The sequence below is a fragment of the Chiloscyllium punctatum genome, chromosome 11 (genome assembly GCF_047496795.1).
Source record: "Chiloscyllium punctatum isolate Juve2018m chromosome 11, sChiPun1.3, whole genome shotgun sequence".
In the NCBI taxonomy this organism is placed as follows: Eukaryota; Metazoa; Chordata; class Chondrichthyes; order Orectolobiformes; family Hemiscylliidae; genus Chiloscyllium; species Chiloscyllium punctatum.
The window spans coordinates 116,919,362-116,937,744 of NC_092749.1; the positions used below are offsets into that span (position 1 = coordinate 116,919,362).

At 43.5% G+C, this 18,383-nt stretch overlaps 1 protein-coding gene across 18 annotated transcripts in view; it reads left to right on the forward strand.

The window, feature by feature from the left end:
• The window catches only part of LOC140483389 (utrophin-like), a 737,248-nt gene that overhangs the window by 584,656 nt on the left and 134,209 nt on the right, over positions 1 to 18,383 (forward strand). For all 18 annotated transcript variants that reach the window (XM_072581625.1, XM_072581633.1, XM_072581634.1 and 15 more), the window contains 2 exons: positions 4,310 to 4,388; positions 4,846 to 4,909. In XM_072581625.1, the coding sequence (XP_072437726.1) occupies positions 4,310 to 4,388; positions 4,846 to 4,909 (143 nt within the window). The remainder of the gene's footprint in view (positions 1 to 4,309; positions 4,389 to 4,845; positions 4,910 to 18,383) is intronic.

Here is an 18,383-nt window from a genome sequence, read left to right on the forward strand (position 1 = left end):
TCTTCATAAAGCAAGTCCTCTAGTCCAGGCAGCATCCTGGTTAACCTTCTATGCACCCTCTGTATCTTTCCTATAGTAGGGCGAGCAGATCTCGACACAATATTCCAAGTGTGGTCTCACCAGGGACTTGTAGAGCTGTAGCAAAACCTCGGGGCTCTTAAACTCGATCCCCTTGTTACTGAAAGCTAAACCACCATATGCTTTCGAAACAACCCTATCAACTTGGGTGGCAGCTTTGAGGGATCTATGTACTGGCACACCCAGATCCCTTGGTTTCTCCACATTGCCAAGAATCTTGTGTTTAATCCTATATTCAGCATTCGGGTTTAAACTTCCAAAATGCATCACTTCGCATTTATCCAGATTGAACTCCATCTGCCATTTCTCAGCCCAGCTCTGCATCCTATCTATGTCGCACTACAGCCTGCATTAGCCCTCGATACTATCAATGGCACCTCCAACCTTTGTGTCATCTGCAAATATACTAACGCACCCCTCAACCTCCTCATCCAAGTCATTTATGAAAACTACAAAGAGCAGAGGCCCAAGAACATAGCCCTGCGGGAGCCAACTCAACACTGACCTCCAGTAAGAATACTTTCCATCTACAACCACTCTCTGCCTTCTGTCAGCCAACCAATTCTCAATCCAGATAGCCAAATCTTCCTGTATCCTTTATTTCCTGACTTTATGAATTAGCCTACCATAAGGAACCTTATCAAATGCCTTGCTGAAGTCCATATACACCACATCCACTGCTCAATCTGTCTTGTCACCTCCTCAAATAACTCAATAAGATTTGTGAGGCATGACCTCTTTTGAGGCATCTCAAAAGAGGGAAATGGATGCTTTAATGATCTTCCAGTCCTCTGGGACCCTCCCTGACTCCAGTGATACCTGAAAGATCACTACTAAAGCTTCCAGTATATCTCTTCAGCTATCTCCTTCAGAACTCTTGGGTGTAGCCCATCTGGTCCAGGTGATTTATCCATTTTCAGACCTTTCAGTTTTTCCAGCACCCTCTCCAAGAAACCTTTGCTATTGCTGTACCCCTGTCTTTCCTGCTAGACTCCTTTCCTAGTCAATTCTGGTCAGCTTCTCCCTCATGCTCTGCAGTTGCCTTTACTCAACTGTAATGCTGTTACATGTGCTTCTGTTTTCTTCCTCTCAATTTGCAGAGTACATTCTACCATATTATGATCACTGCCTCCTCAGGAGTCCTTCACCTTAAGCTCACTGATCGCGTCTGCCTCATTGCACAACACTAAATCCAGTATTGCCTGTTACCTAGTGGGCTCCACCAGAAGGCCATCTCATAGACATTTCACAAATTCCTTTTCTTGCAATCCACTACCAAACTGATTTTCCCAGTCCAACTGCATATTGTAAGCTCCCATGATCACTAAACTTGCCTTTTTATACACTTTTTCTATCTCCCAGTGTATCTTATGCCCCAAGTTCTGACCACTTTTTGGAGGCCTCTAGATAACTCCCCTTATGGTATTTTTTTCCCTTTGTGGTTCCTCAACTCGACATTCACAGATTCTACATCATCTGACCCTACATCGTTTATTGATACTTATTTAATTTCATTTTTTACTACCAAGGCAATCCCACCCCCTCTGCCCGCCTGCCTGTCTTCTCAATAGGATGGATACTCTTGGATATTTAGCTCCAAGTCCTGATCCCTTTGCAGCCACATCTCCATGACGCCCACCACATCATACTGCAATTTCAATCTGCGCCACAAGTACATATATCTTATTTTGTATGCTATTGTTAGTGGGGGAGCTGAGCACTTCAGTCATGGAGTTGCAGATTCTGCCGCAGATCATGAGGCAGGTGGATTGGAAACTCTGGATTTTGTGCATTCTTTCTGAAGCTTGTGCTTTGCCTCCATGTGCTCTACTCAACTTTTGAAGTGTTTGGTATCTTCACAGATGCTTCTTCTCCAGTTTGTATATTCTAGGGCAAGCAATTTTCTCATGTCAGTGAAGGTGATGCATTTGTTTAGGGAGGCTTTCAGGATGTCCTAGTGGTGTTTCCTATACCCTGCTAGAGATTGCTTACCATTGTGGAACTTGGAGTAGAGCACTTATTTGAGGAATATTGTGTCCACCATGTGAACAATGTGGCTCACCCATTGCAGCAGGTCTTGCATGTCCAGTGCTTCATTTCTGGGGATATTGGTCTGGGAGACATAAAGGCAGATAGGTACCAGAATCTAAACTGAGAACAAAGAACAGTACAGCACAGGAACACACCCACTGACCCTCCAAGCCTGCGCCGACACATTTTGCCCTTCCATACTAAAACCATCTTCACTTACAGAATCCGTATCGGTCTATTCAATGTATTGGTCCAGGTGTTTCTTGAATGCAGCTCTTTTGTCTGTTCCACTACCACCACCTCTAGCATCACGTTCCAGGCATTCACCACTCTGTGTGAAGAACTTGCCTTGCACATCTCTTTCAAACTACTCCTCCGCTTCCCACCCCCCCCAACTCCCTGACCCCCACCTGTGTCCTTGGTAATTGACCCCTCCATCCTGAGGGAAAAAAATCTAAATTTCCACTGTATCCATTCACTTGCAATCTTATAAACTTCTAGACGGTCACCCTTCAACCTCCTGGGTTCCAGTGAAAATAAACCCAGTCTATCCAACCTCTCTTCATAGCTAAAAGTCCCCCATACCAGACAACATCCTGGTCAATCTTTTCTGTACCCTCTGGTCGTGTGGTGACCAGAACTGTATGCAATTTTTCAAGCATGGCCTAACTAAAGTTCTAGAACGCATAACTTGCCTATCCTTATTCTCAAAGCCCCTTCCAGTGATGGCAAACATGCCATAAGCCTTTTTTACTAATTTTTTTAGATTACATTACAGTGTGGAAACAGGCCCTTCAGCCCAACAAGTCCGCACCGACCCACTGAAGTGCAACCCACCCATATCCCTACATTTACCCCTTACCTAACACTACGGTCAATTTAGCATGGCCAGTTCACCTGACCTGCACATCTTTGGACTGTGGGAGGAAACCGGAGCACCCGGAGGAAACCCAGGCAGACACGGGGAGAGCGTGCAAACTCCACACAGTCAGTCGCCTGAGTCGGGAATTGAACCCGGGTCTCTGGCGCTGTGAGGCAGCAGTGCTAACCACTGTGCCACCGTGCCGCCCACAAACTTATCTAACTGTACTGCTACCTTCTGTACACCCAGATTACTCTTTATATCAATACTCCTAAGAGTTCTGCCATTAATTATATAATTTCCACCTATAATTGACTTTCCAAAGTGCATGACCTCATGCTTGTTCCAATTAAGGTCCATCTGCCATTTTTCCGCCCATGGTTTCCAACTAATCTATATCCTGCTATATCCTCTGACCATCCTCCTCACTATCCGCAACTCCACCAATCTTTGTATTGTCCAAAGCTTACTAATTAGACCAGTCATGTTTTCTTCCACATCATTTACGTAAACCATGAACAGCAGAGGTCTTAGCATTGATCCCAATGGAACACCACTAGTCACAACCCACCATTCCAAAAAACAACCTTCCACTGTTGTCTTCTGTCTCCCATGACTAAGCCAGTTCTGTATCCATCTTGCCAGCTCATCCCGATACGATGTGACTTCACATTTTGAACCAGTCTGCAATGAGGGACCTTGTGAAAGGCTTTACTGAAGTCCATGTGGACAATGTCAACCACGTTTCCCTCGGCAATCATCTTCGATGCCTCCTCAAAAAAACCCAATCAAGTTAGTGAGGCATGACCTTCCCCATACAAGGACTAATTAACCTGTCTGTTAATTAGTCCATTTGCTTCTGAATACATGTAAATCTTGTCTCTGAGAATCTTTTCCAGTAATTTCCCTACCACCAATGTGAGGCTCATAGGCCGGTAATTTCCTGGATTATCCCTGCTATCCTTCTTAAACAATAGGACAACATTGGCTGTTCTCCAGTCCTGGGACCTCAACTGTGGCCAAAGAGAATACAGAGATGTCTGTCAATGCTCCAGCAATTTGTTCTCTTACCTCCCACAATATTCTGAGATAAATGTCATCAGAACCCAGGGACTTATCTCCCTTCATACTTTTTAAGACTCAAACACCTCTTCCTTTTTAATAGCAACTTGTTTCCCCTTTCTTCAAATCAGCCTTCATTACCCTGTGTCACAACCATTTTATGATTCTGTCAATATTAACAACAATTTATTCATTGAGATCAAAGAGATACAACTTCCTTTGCTACTGTAGTTGTAAAGGGAATGCACCAATTCTGGCTCCTTTTTTTAATTTTAGGTTGCTGTTGAGGATCGGATCAAGCAATTACAAGAGGCATACCGGGATTTTGGTCCTTCATCACAACACTTTCTTTCTAGTAAGTCACACTTGCAAAAATATAGCGCCTCCATTTTGGTGTATTTTAATTTTGTATAGTAATATTGAAGAATATTTGAGGATTTTAAGATCCTATATTCTACAACCACCTGATGAAGGAGCAGCGCTCCGAAAGCTAGTGCTTATTTTTAACTTTTTACACCCCAGTCCAACACTGGCACTTCCAAATCATGAAGATTTTAAGTGTGTGCGTGAATGTAAATGTAAAAGCAAACCATGCAGTCTACAATTCGAGTGAAGTTCTGTTAGTTGTGCTACTGGATTATTAATAAATTTATGACCTCAGCAAAATTCTACACTTTTTTTGCTGTTTACATTCAGTATAAAAATTAAGTTGTGTCCTCAGGCAGTTAAGATGTGCATTATAATAACAGCCGGGTGCCCTTTGTATACACTTGGCATTTTTTAGTTATAATCCTCTATTTTCATTTCTTTAGCCTCCGTTCAGTTGCCTTGGCAGAGAGCTGTATCACACAACAATAAAGTGCCATATTACATCAAGTAAGTTTTCTTATATTAATGCATCCAGAGAATTGATATTTTGGGTATAAGCCCTTCATCAGGAATGTGGGGTTGGGGAAGGGAGCTGAGAGATAAATAGAAGGGGGGGGGGGGTGCAGTGAGGGGTTGGGGCTGGAAGAAGGTAGCTGGGAAAGCGATAGGTAGATGCAGGTCAAGGGTAATGGTGTTAGGTCAGAGCAGAGAGTGGAATGGATAGATGGGACAGTTCAAGAGGGCGGTGCCAAGTTGGAGGGTTGAATCTGGGATCAGATGGGGCAAGGGGAAATGAGGAAACTGGTGAAATCAATATTGATGCCATGTGGTTGGAGGGTCCCAAGGCGGTCGATGAGGCATTCTTCCTCCAGGAGTCGAGTGGTAAGGGTTTTGCGATGGAAGAGGCCCAGGACTTGCAATTCCTTGGCAGAGTGGGAGGGGGAGTTGAAGTGTTAGGCCACGGGGTGGTGGAGTTGTTTGGTGTGTCCCAGGGATGTTCTCTTAAAACATTGCGCAAGTTGGCATTCTGTCTCCCCAATGTAGAGGAGACAACATTAAGAGCAATGGACACAGTAGATTAGCTGTTTGGAGGTACAGGAAAATATCTACCGGATGTCGAAGGATCCATTGAGGCTTTGGACAGAGGTGAGAGATGAGGTGTGGGGACAGTGGCAAGGGAAGGTGTCAGGAGTGGAGTGTGGGTTGGGTGGGGGGAGGGGGGGGGGGGGGGTGAAGTGAAGTTGCATGACCTAACAAGGGAGTCGTGGAGGGAATGCTCTCTGTGGAATGCAGATAGGGGTGTGGAGGGAAATATATCTCTGGTGTGGAGTCTGACTGTAGGTGATAGAAATGTTGGAGGATGATGCCCTGTGTCCGGAGATTAGTGGGGTTAAAGGTGAGGACCGGGAGTTCTATCCTTGTTGCGGTTGGAGGGGTAGGGTTCAAGGACAGACGCCGTCAATTTCTACTTTTTTGTATTCATATTGTGCAATGAGGATGATTTTACTTTATTTTGGAATGAAGTTTTGAAATATTAGAAAATTCTTAAGCACAGTGATCACAACTCCTTAAGATGTAAGATGGTTGTGAATAAGGATATGTCAGGACCTTGCAGGAGGGTACTAAATTGTGGATGGGCAATTTACCTAAGTATTAGGCAGAAGCTAGGAAGTGTTAATTGGGTGGAGCTGTTATCGAGCAAGTCCACATTTGAGATGTGTGAATTGTATAATCAGAGTTATACAATTCTGATTGTATAACTCAGAATTACAATCTGATTAGTAGAGTTCAAAACTATCAGAGTTCAAAACTGGTGTATTCCAGTAAGGAGACAAAGATGATAAGGTAAGAGAGCTTCGGATAACAAGGGAGGTTGTGAATTTCATATGTAAGTTCTAGGAAGCTAAAATCGGACATGGCCTGTGAGGAATATAAAAAATGCAGAAAAGAACTCAAGGCAGGAATTAAGAGTGCACAAGCCGGGAATTAAGAGAGCAAGAACGGGCTATGAAAGGACCTTAGTATGTAGAGTTAAAGAAAATCTCAAGGCATTCTATATATACAGTAAAAACAAGAGGATAACTAGGGAGACGGTAGTACCACTAAAGGATCAAGGAGAGAACTTGTGCTTGATACAGAGAATGGGTACAGGATCCCAAATGAGTGCTTCACATTGGTATTCAGCCAGAAGAAGGATATGGAGGCTCGTGAGATTAGTGTGGAGCATGCTAGGATATTAGGGCATTTTGAGATCAAGAAACAAGTGGTATTGGGTATCTTGTATTGAGAGGGACAAGAGAGGAGATTGCTAGGGCCTTGACTAAGATATTTGTATCCTTGCTAGCCTCAGGAAAGGTCCTGGAGGACTAGCGAGTAGGTAATAGTTTACCTCTGTTCAAGAAGGGAAATGGGGATAATCAGGAAAATATAGACCGGTGAGTCTCACATCATTGGTTGGCAAGCTATTGGAGAGAATTCTTAGGGATAGGATTTACACACATTTGGAAAAGCATGGCCTAAATAGAGGCAGTCAGCATTGCTTTCACCGGCAAATCATGTCTTCCTAACTTGAATTTTTCACAGAGGTTACAAAGATGATTGATGAGGGTAGGGCAATGGTTGTTGTCTACATTGTTTTAGTCAGGCTTTCGTCATGGTAGGCTCATTCAGAAGATTAAGATACATGAGATTCACAGTGACTTGGCTGCGTAGATTCAGAATTGGCTTTCCGTAGAAGGCAGAGGTAGTCGTGGAAGGGTGTTTTTCTAGCTGGTGGTCCATGACTAGTGGTGTTCCACAGAGATCTGTACTGAGACCGCTGCTGTTTGTGATATATATAAATGACTTGGATGAAAATGTAGGTGGGTGGGTTAGTAAGTTTGAAAACAATGCAATGATTGGTGGAGTTGTGAATAGTATAGAAGTTTGTCAAAGAATACAGTGAGATACAGATCAGTTGCAGATATGGGTGGAGAAGTGGCAGATAGAATTGAATATGGGTAAGTGTGAGATGCTGCACTTTGGGAGGTAAAATGTCAAGGAAAAGTATACAGTTAATGACCGGAACCTTATCAGCATTGATGTACAGAGGGATCATGGGGTTCATGTCCATAGCTCCTTGAAAGTGGCCACATAAGTAGATAGGATGGTAAAGAAGACATGTGGCATGCTACGCTTTATTGGTCAGGGACTTGAGTATAAGAGTCACGATGTCATGTTGCAGCTTTATGAGACTTTGGATAGGGCACACTTGGAGTATTGCATTGAATTCTGGTTGTCACATTACAGAAAGGATGTGGAGGCTTTGGAGAGGATGCAGAAGATATTTAACAGGATGCTACCTGGATGGAAGGGGATTAACTATCAAGAGATGCTAGAAAAACTTGGGCTGTTTCCTCTGGAGCACCAGAGGATGAGGGGAGACTTGATGGAAATCTATAAAATTATGTGATGCATAGATAGGGTTGACAGTTAGAACCTTTTTCCCAGTGTTGAATATTAGGGGCATGCATTTAAGGTGAGGGGGGGATGTTCAAAGGAAATGCATGCCCCTAATTTGTGGCAGATTTGGGTCCTGAAACTGGAAGAAGAAGCCATTAACAAAAATTACACTTTTCAGAATTTCACAACATACACTAACCTTGAGTTTTCTTCATTTTGAAAAGCTAGGTGACACGGTTTAAAATGTAGGCTGTTCCATTTAAAACACTGATAAGAAGAAGGCTGTGTTTATTGTGATTAGAGCACATGCACAAACCCAGCATGGGAGTGGAGCAAGAATTGTAAGAAGCAAAGATGACTCTGCCCATATAATTACAGTGCAAAATGGAGTCAAATTTCTGAGCACAGCTCACAGGAATGAATAGATATCTTCTTTTGTGATGATTGATAAAAGCATTTCAGTATGAAATCTAGAACTGTGGAAGAAGTAAAGCTTAAAAATCACACAATGAATCTGTGGCATTCTATCCCCCAGAGAATAGTGGAGACTGGGTAACTCACCTCCTGACTCACAAACCTGTCCACTGTCAACAAGGCACAAGTCAAGAATGTAATAGAATATTCCTCACTTGCCTGGATGGGTGCAGCTCCAACAACACTCAAGATGCTTGATGCCATCCAAGAGAGAGCAGCCTGCTTGATTGACACCACATTCAGAAGCATCCAATCCCTTCACCACTGATGCACAGTAGCAGCAGGGTGTACTATCTACCAGTTACACTGTAGAAATTCACCAAAGATCCTTAGATAGCACCTTCCAAACCAATGACCCCTTCCATCAAAAAGAATACAGGCAGCAAATATATGGAAACACCAGCACCTTGCTCGCTCCCCTCCAAACCACTCACCATCCTGACTTTGAGATATGTTGTCAGTCCTTCCGTGTCGCTAGGTCAAAATCCTGGAAGTCCCTCCTTAATGCATTGTTGATCAATCTACAGCAAGTGGATTGCAGTGATTCAAGAATGCAACTCACCACTACCTTCTCAAGCACAGCCAGGGACAAGTAATAAATGCTGGCTTCCATGAGTGAATTTAAAATAAAATCCTGAGTCTGTGCCCCCTTCATACTGATTCAGCAATCAGCAGCAGCACTCTTGCTATATTAGCTCTTAACTACTTGCCATTTTGAAAGAGATTATTATCTGTTCATTTCAAACTATTAATGTATTTAGGAATACAGAGTAATACTGTGCACATATATTTTTGAATGTAGTAATGGTAAAATTTAAAATTCCAGGAGGGACTGATTGTATATAATTGGTAATGGTAAGTTAAGTTTGCCATTTGTTGCCCAGTTGTTAATCTTGTCTTGTGAATTTTCTGACTTTCCCTTGTGTAACAATAACTTGGTATCTAATAGTGACTGGAAGTCAAAGGAGAAATAATATGTACCACCGCAATTTCCATGAAAAGGCTTCTTCTTCATTCTCAGATTTTGCAGGAATATTTTGAAACTGGAGGGTTTCTGGTTTACGACTAGTAATTTGCCGTTTTTTAGGTGGTTCAAATCGCTCCAGATCCCTAGTTCTGACACTGGACTTATTTCAGGACTGTAAAATGCAGAAGCAGTAGACAGGTGTTTCAGGGCAAAAGATTCTCTGCATTTATTTAACTACAAAAAGGTAAGTATAATACAAGAAATAAAAGGCAAATGCAATAAAACAATGAAATCAACACAATTATACAGGCGACAGTCATTAGATACACTGTTAAATTGAATATGGATTAAACACTAGTAGAACAAAACAGCAGTTTTTTATCATAGGAACGGTTATTAGGCTTCCTTCCCGTGAGCTTCCCTGCATTGTACCACTCACCTCCCCTTCCCGGCTAGCTAGGTTGGAAACTTTGGGGTCTCAGGAATTAAGCTCACCACTAGGGGCGATTCGCAATTGGAAGTACAGATAGATGTACCTGCTTGCTGTACCCAGTGCCTCACTGAAGACTTCGGACGGTGTAGGTCTTCAGCCTGGGTTGAGTCTGCTGATGCGGTAGGACATGTTTTGGATTTATAGGGTGAGTACTTGGTTCTTTTTGTTTTCTGGTGGTTTTAGTGAGTTGGTTTTCACCTCAGGATGTGCCTGAGGCATTGTGGTGTCGGTCGGGTAGGTAGTTTTCAGAGGTTGTCGATGCTCAGGTCTGCTGGTTGTGGTCAGTCGCCATTCGTTCCCCTGGTATGTAACTAGCCTGTGTCAGTAGGTTGCAGGATTGCCATTGGGATCCCTCTCTCGGACATAGCTGTGCAGATAGTTCTTGCGCAGAATTACACTGTGATCCCCATTCTGGAGATGGCTGTGAGGATCGCTCTTGGGGCAGTAGCTATGTGGGATTCCACTCCTGGTGGTAGCTACGAGGACAGCTCTCTCAGGTCAGATCATAGCCTGCAGTTGTACTAATTGCAGGCCCACTATCTTTGCACCAAACCTGCGCTTGCCATTGTGTTACTAGTGTTGCCTTCTGAGGTCAGTTGGCTTCCTGATATTTTAGAGTAGGTGAGAATGAATTTTGATTAAATGGAATGTCTAGTATTACTGTGCCTGAATATTGGTTGAAGTTGAATATCTGATATCTGCCGAAGCTCTAGTCAGTCTGGGTTGAGATAGTGTTGGGCCTGGTTGAGTATTCTGTTAGAGTCAAAAAAATGTGGTGCTGTAAAAGCACAGCCAGTCAGGCAGCATCTGAGGAGCAAGAGAGTCAACATTTAGAGCATAAACTCACCATCCTGGTGAAGAGTTTATGCTCAAAAAGTCAACTCTCCTGCTCCTCGGATGCTGCCTGACCAGCGGTGCTGTTTCAGCACCACACCTTTTGACTCTGATCACCAGCACCTGCCATCCTCATTTTCTTATGATTGTTCTGTTAGTGTTGAGGTGCGAATTGGATTTTCGAGTTGAACAAGGCTTTTAGACAGCTATCTCTGTGACTGTGTATTTTCCCATAGACCAGCTGTTTTTTTACTTTTAAAAGTTAATCTAGAAAATCCAAAACTTTGTCCAGTATTTCAGAACAGGGGGATTTTTGCTCAATCCTATAAAATTTAAAGAGCTCAGATGTAAATATGTTTTGCACAGTAATCTAACAATGCAGTTATAATTGGAAAGGTTGAGGGGATTAGTGAACTATGGATCAGAGTACTTGGAACTTATTAAAACCATGAAAGTTTGAAAAAGATGACAAACTCTCAAATTATAAATGTGGAATATTTGTTTGACCTAAGAAAGATATATCGACAAATTAAGAATGAGTTTACATAATTTTGTCTATCATCTGTTTTCAAGAGTAAGTTTGAAAGCTGTCATGACTTAAAAACCTGATTGTTTATTCTACATGGAGAGACTGAAATGTCTCAGACATGAGGCTGTGTTATAGAGTCTTGAAGCATAGAAAACAGACCCATTCATCCAATTCAGCCACATTGACCAGACAGCCCAATCTGAGCTAATCCCATTTGTCAGCATTTGGTCCATATCATTGTCAATTCTTCCATTTCATGTACCCTTCCAGATGTCTTTTGAATGTTATAATTGTACCCATCTCCAGCAATTTCTCTGGCAGTTCGTTTTATACATACACTACCCTCTCTGTGATAAAGTAGACCTTGGAGGTTCTTTTAAACTCTTTCCCCTCTTAGCTTAAACCTATACTCTCTAGTTTTTGGATGTCCCATATCCAAGGAAAAATACTTTGGCTATTTACCCTGTCCTTGCCCTTCATGATTTTATAAAACTCTATAATGTCACCCCTCAGTCTCTGACACTCCAAGGAAAAAAGTCTCAGCCAATTCAGTGTCTCCCTATGACTCAAACCCTCCAGTCCCAGCAACATCCTTGTAGGTCTTTTCTGCATCCTTTCAAGTTTTAACAATAACCTGAGAGGAGTATGACCGGAATTGTATGCAGTATTCTAGAAATGGCCTCACCAATAAAAACTGAAAGAGCTGCAAATGCTGTAAATAAGAGTCAAAAAATGGGCACTGAAAAATCTCAACAGGCCTGGCAGCATTTGTGGAGCGAAACCTCTGCTCTGAGGAAGGGTCAGTTTTGACCCGAAATGTTAACTCTGTTTTTTCTCCACAGATGCTTCCAGATCCGTTGTGCGTTTCCATCAATTTCTACATTTGTGGCCTCATCAATGTTCTGTATAGTTGCAACATGACATTCCAATTCCTATACTCAATATTCTGACCAATGAAGGCTGGTGTGCCAAAAGTGTCATCTCTTGAAGTATATAGCTTCCTTTTGGCTCAGAATAATAGTGTTCTTTTTTTTAACACCAGCTTTTGAGTTAATGAAAGTATCCTGAAGAAATTTCTCCTTGTTGGACTGTTCCATAAAAGAAACTTAAGAAGTGAGAAATGATTAACGAAAGCATGTGGAAACACAAGCATGTGTAAATGATGGTGAGCTGTGAAGTAACTCCGTAGAGGCTGGTATCCTGTCACCAAGTCACTCTTTATTTACACATGAGCAATCCTTGACTTTAGTATTGCCTCATTCAGAGTCAGATTCAAGAATTAATACCTCTGACACTCCCGTTTTTGTCTGTCAGCCATAGCTCCTTGATTGGGGCTGTTCATCTGGTCCAATCCAGGATTTTGTATTTTATGAGACTGACCTCTTTACAATCACTATATCCCTTCCCCTCTGAGTTTGAGGACATCGACTGGTCCTTTCTCTTGATAAGCTTCCTGGGCCATTTTAGCATAAGGTCAGGCTTCTCTAACTTTGATACAGGTGACGTGCAATGCATAGGAGGTCGCCTCTTGAGCAAAAGTGCCTCAGTTAAATTTTATTCTCCTCTTCCAACAGCAAAGGCATTGAAGCAGCTATGTCAATCATGTCCATCTCTGATTCAAAGGACTCATCAACACTTAGCGGAGACAGTGAACCCACGGGTTCCAGCAACCTTTTGGAACCCCACCACCCAGCCCCCCAACAACACCGCTGATCAGACTTAACTGGTGCAGAGTCTTCTACACATTAGCAACTCTACCAGTGCTATTGGTGGGGTGGCCCTATAATCAGATAAGAACTGTGACAGCTTGGTATCTAGCAAGGCAAGACTGTACAAGCCGTCCTTCAAAGTTTGGACTCCTGTTTCTGGCAGGCCATTAGATGATGTATGGTATGGAGCTGTCCTCTTTTGTCAAATCCCATTCAACTCTAGGAAATGTCCAAATTCTCTGTTTGTAAGCAATGGTCCATTATCTTTAACCAGGACTCGATGTATTGAAAGGAAGCACAAAGTTTTTCTGTTGCCATACCAATGTTTGGCAAATGGAAGCTCTGCATGTTCAGCCACTTTGAGTGGGTGTCTACAAAGACTAAGAACATTGAACCCATGAAAGGACCTGAATAAATGACAGATGTGAGGGAGCTGCAGGTGGTGATTTTTGTCCCTGTTGGCACTCTGGGTACTGCTCCACCAATCCAGGCCTGGCCACCAGACATAACTTCTCATCAACATATTCTTTTTAGAGCCCTCTGGATGGCCTGGGTGAAATTCAGCTGGTATTTGGTGGGGACATTTGCTCGGGACAATCACTCTTGCTGCCTATAACAACATGGCGTCCTCTGCAGTGTGCTGGTATTTCCAGGTCCATAAAAGTTTCAATTCTTTTTGTGATGGCCCTTTAGTTTCACCCATCATCACCAGGCTGATATTGTCAGCTCTGACTGGGAGTGTGTCCAGAAAATTTAATACCATTACAGACTCTTCCATTAGGAGTACCACTGGTAGTGTATCTGCTAATGGGAGGCAGCTCAATGTATCTGCATTTGCTATTTGCCCTCCTGGATGATGTTCTAACTTGTAATTTTAAGCACTTTATATTAGAGCCCGCTGCCAAATCTGGCTTGTCCAAGTAGGGGTTTTGATCCATGATTATCACAAAATTTCATCCAAAAGGTTTTGTTGAAACTTCCTGACTCCAAATATATTGTGTTGACCTTCTTGTATTGTTGGAGCTGTACTCGCCCAGGCAAGTGGAGAGTGTTCCATTGTGTTCCTGACTTATGCCTTGTAGATGATGGACAGAGTCACTGCAGTGACCATCTGGAAGCCTGTCTTAGATACACTGCTGATGTCTTTTCAGTTCTGACCATCTTAAAGCAGATAATTAACTGCACTCTGCCAAATAGGTTTCATTTTTTTTTATTTTCTGAGTTTTTTCTTCAAAAGAGCCCAGATATAGGAGCAGAATTAGGGCCATTTGATCATGGCTGTTATGTTTCTCAACCCCATTTTCCTGCCTGTCTCCATCACCCTTGATCCTCTTACTAATCAAGAACCTATCTCTCTCTCTGTCTTAAAGACACTTAGTGACTTGACTTCCTGCAGCAATAAGTTCCACAGATTCACCATCCTGTAACTGAAGAAATTCTTCCTTGCCTTATTTCTAAAGGATTGTCTCTTCGACTCTGGGCTTTGCACTCATGTCTTAGTCTCTCCTACTAGTGGAAACATCTTGTCCAGTACTTGAAATATGATGTGACCATTGCAGAGACTTGGATATCAGAGGGGCAGGAATGGTTGCTAGATGTTCAAGGGTTCAGATGTTTCAAAAGGAATAGAAGGGGAAATAAAAGAGGTGGGGCAAGTGGCATTGCTCGTCAGGGATATTATCACAGCTACAGAAAAGGGAGGTCATCGAAGATGGTTTGTCCACAGAGTCAGTATCGGTGGAAGTCAGAAAAAGGAAAGGAGCAGTCATTTTATTGGGAGTTTTCAATAGACCCCCAAATAGCAACAGAGACACAGAGAAGCAGATTGGGAGGCAGATTTTGGAAAGGTGCAGAAGTAACAGGGTTGTAGTCATAGGTGACTTTAATTTCCCTAATATGGATTGGAACCTCCTCGCTTAAAATAGTTTGAATGGAGTAGTTTTTGTCAGGTGTGTCCAAGAAGAGTTCCTGACTCAATACATAAATAGGCCAACGAGGGGAGAGACCATACTGGATTTGGTGCTTGGCAACAAAGCATTCAGGTGCCAGATCTCTCGATGGGAGAGCATTTCAGTGATAGTGATCACAACTCCCTGACCTTTGCTATACTCTTTGAGCGGTATAGGAGCAGATGGTATGGGAAAGTATTTAATTGGCAGAGGGCGAATTACCATGCTATTAGGCAGGAACGGGGGCACCTAAACTGGGAACAGATATTCTCAGGGAAATGCATGACAGAAATGTGGGGGTTGTTTAGGGAACACGTGCTGATAGTGCTGGATAGGTTTGTCCTACTGAGGCAAGGAAGAGATGCTAGGGTGAAGGAACCTTGGATGACGAGAGATTTGGAGAGAAGGAAGAGGAAGTAGGAAGCTTGCTTAAGGTTGAGGAGGTAAGGATCAGACAGGGCTCAAGATGGATACAAAGTAGCCAGGAAGGAACTGAAGAATAGACTTAGGAGAACTAGAAGGGAGTGTGAAAAAGCCTTGGCGGGTCGGATTAAGGAAAATCCTAATGCATTCTACACTTATGTGAGGAGCAAGAGGATGGCCAGAGTGAGGGTAGGGCCGATCAGGGATAGAGGAGGGAACTTGTGCCTGGAGTTGGAGGAGGTGGGAGAGGTCCTTAATAAATACTTTGCTTCAGAATTCACTACTGGGAGGGACCTTGATGTTTGTGAGGGCAGCATGAAACAGATTAATATACTCGAACAGGTTGATGCCAAGAAGGAGAATGTGCCAAAAATTTTTAAGACCATGAGAATAGGTAAGTCACTGGGTCGGATGGATTATAGCCAAGGTTACTACAGAAACGAGGGAAGAGATTGCTACACCTTTGGGGATGATCTTTGCGTCTTCACTGACCACTGGAGTAGTGTTAAATGATTTGAGGGTGGCAAATAATATTCCATTGTTCAAGAAAGGAAATAGGAATAATCCTGGGAACCAGGAGAAAGTGAGGATCACAGATGCTGGAGATAAGATTCGAAAATTGTAGTGCTGGAAAGGTGCAGCCGGTCAGGCAACATTCAAGGAGCAGGAGAATCGATGTTTCGGGCATAAGGCCTTCATCAGGAATGAGGGTTGCGGGCCAAGTGGGCTGTGGGATAAATGGGAGAAGTGTGTGGCTGGGAGGGGAAGGTAGCTGGGAATGCGATAGGTAGATGAAGGTGGGGGTAATGGTGATAGATCGGAAAAGAGGGTGGAGCTGATAGGTGAGAAGGAAGATGGACAGGTCAAGGGGGCAGTGCTGAGTTGGAAGTTTGGGACTGGGATAAGATGGGGGGAGGGGAACTGAAGAAATGAGTGAAATACACATTGCTCCCATGTGGTTCGAGAGTCCCAAGGCGGAAGATAAGGTGTTCTTCTTCCAGGTATGTGTGATTGGGGTATAGCGATGGAGGAGGCCCAGGACTTGCATGTCCTTGGCAGAGTAGGAGGAGGAGTTGAAGTGTTCTGCCACGAGACAGTGAGGTTGGTTAGAGCAGGTATCCCGGAGATGTTCTCTGAAATGATCCACAAGTTGGCATCCTGTCTCCCCAATGTAAAGAAGACCACATCGGGTGCAACGGACACAGCAGAAGACGTGTGTGGAAGTACAGGTAAATTTCTATTGGATGTGGAAGGATCCTTTGACACCTTGAATGGAGGTGAGGGGGGGAGGTGTGGGCACAGGTTTAGCTGCTCTTGCGGTGGCTGGGGAAGGTGCTGGGAGTGGAGGTTGGGTTGGCGGGGTGCCATGGACCTAACAAGGGAGTTGCGGAAGGCATGGTCTCTTCAAAATGCAGGTAAGAGTGGGGAGGGAAATATATCTGTGGTGGTGGAGTCTGTTTGTAATTGGTGGAAATGACGGAGGATGCTGTGTGGAAGTACAAGTAAATTTCTGTCGGATGTGGAAGGATCCTTTGGGGTTTGGACAGAGGTGAGGTGGGAGGTGTGGCACAAGTTTGGACTTCTTGCGATGGCAGGGGAAGGTGCCGGGAGTGGATGGTGGGTAGGTATAGCCTTAAAAAGAGCGTTGCAGAGGGAATAGTCTCTCCGAAATGCAGATATGGGTGGGGAGGGAAATATATCTTGTGGTGGGGTCTGTTTGTAGGTGGCGGAAAGGGCGGAATCCCGGGAACTACAAACTAATTAGTCTTGGGTCTGTGGTGGGCAAATTATTGGAAAGGCTTTTGAGAGACAGGATTTATGATTTCTCGGAGAACCATCGCTTGATTAGAGATAGTCAGTATGGCTTTGTGAGGGGCAGGTCATGCGTCACAAACGTTATTGAATTCTTTGAGGATGTGACACAACATGTTGATGAAGGTAGAGCAGTGGATGTGGTGTACATGAAGCTTAGCAGTCATTTGATATGGTTCCCCACGGTAGGCTCATTCAGAAAGTAAGGAGAGACGGGATACAGGGAAATCTGGCTGTCTGGATACAGAACTGGCTGACCCATAGAAGACAGAGGGTGGTAGTATATGGAAATTATTCAGCCTGGAGCTTGGTGACTAGTGTATTCCACAGGGATCAGTTCTGGGACCTCTGCTCGTTGTGATTTTTATAAATTAATTGGATGAGGAAGTGGAAAGATGGATTCATAAGTTTGCGATATGAAGGTTGGTGGACTTATGGATAGCATGGAAGACTGTTGTCGGTTGCAATGGGAATGTTGACAGGATGCAGAACTGGACTGATAAGTGGCAGATAGAGTTCAACCTGGAAAATTGTGAAATGATACGTTGTGGAAAGTCGAATTTGAATGCAGATTACAGGGTTAAAGGCAGGATTCTTGGCAGTGTGGAGGAACAGAGGGACTTGGGGTCCATGTACATAGATCCCTCAAAGTTGCCACCCATGTTGAGAGGGTTGTTAAGAAAGCGTATGGTGCGTTGTCTTTCATTAGCTGGAGGATTGAGTTTAAGAGCGCAATAGAACCCTGGTTAGACCTCACTTGGAATATTGTATTTAGTTCTGGTGATCTCATTAAAGGAAAGTTGTGGAAGCTTTAGAGAGGGTGCAGAGGAGTTTTATCAGGATGCTGCCTGGACTGGAGGGCATGTCTTACAAAGAAAGGTTGAGGGAGCTAGGGCTTTTCTCATTGGAGCGAAGAAGGATGAGAGATGACTTAATAGAGGTATACAAGATGATGAGAGGCATTGATAGAGAGGATAGCCAATGACTTTTTCCCAGGATGGAAATGGCTATCACGAGGGGGCATAATTTTAAGGTGATTGGAGGAAGGTTTTGGGGAAATGTCAGAGGTTGGTTCTTTACACAGCGTGTGGTGGGTGTGTGGAATACACTGCCAGCAGTGGTACAGAGTCAAATACATTAGGGACATTTAAGCGTCTCTTGGATAGGCACATGGAAGATCATACAATGAAGGGTATGTAGTTTAGTCTGATCTTAGACTAGGATAAAAGGTCGGCACAACATCAAGGGCCGAAGGGCCTGTAATGTGTTGTACTGTTCTATGTTCTATTTTGGCGAGATGCGCAGAACAGTGGCAGATGACATTTAACTTTGATAAGTTTAATGTAATAC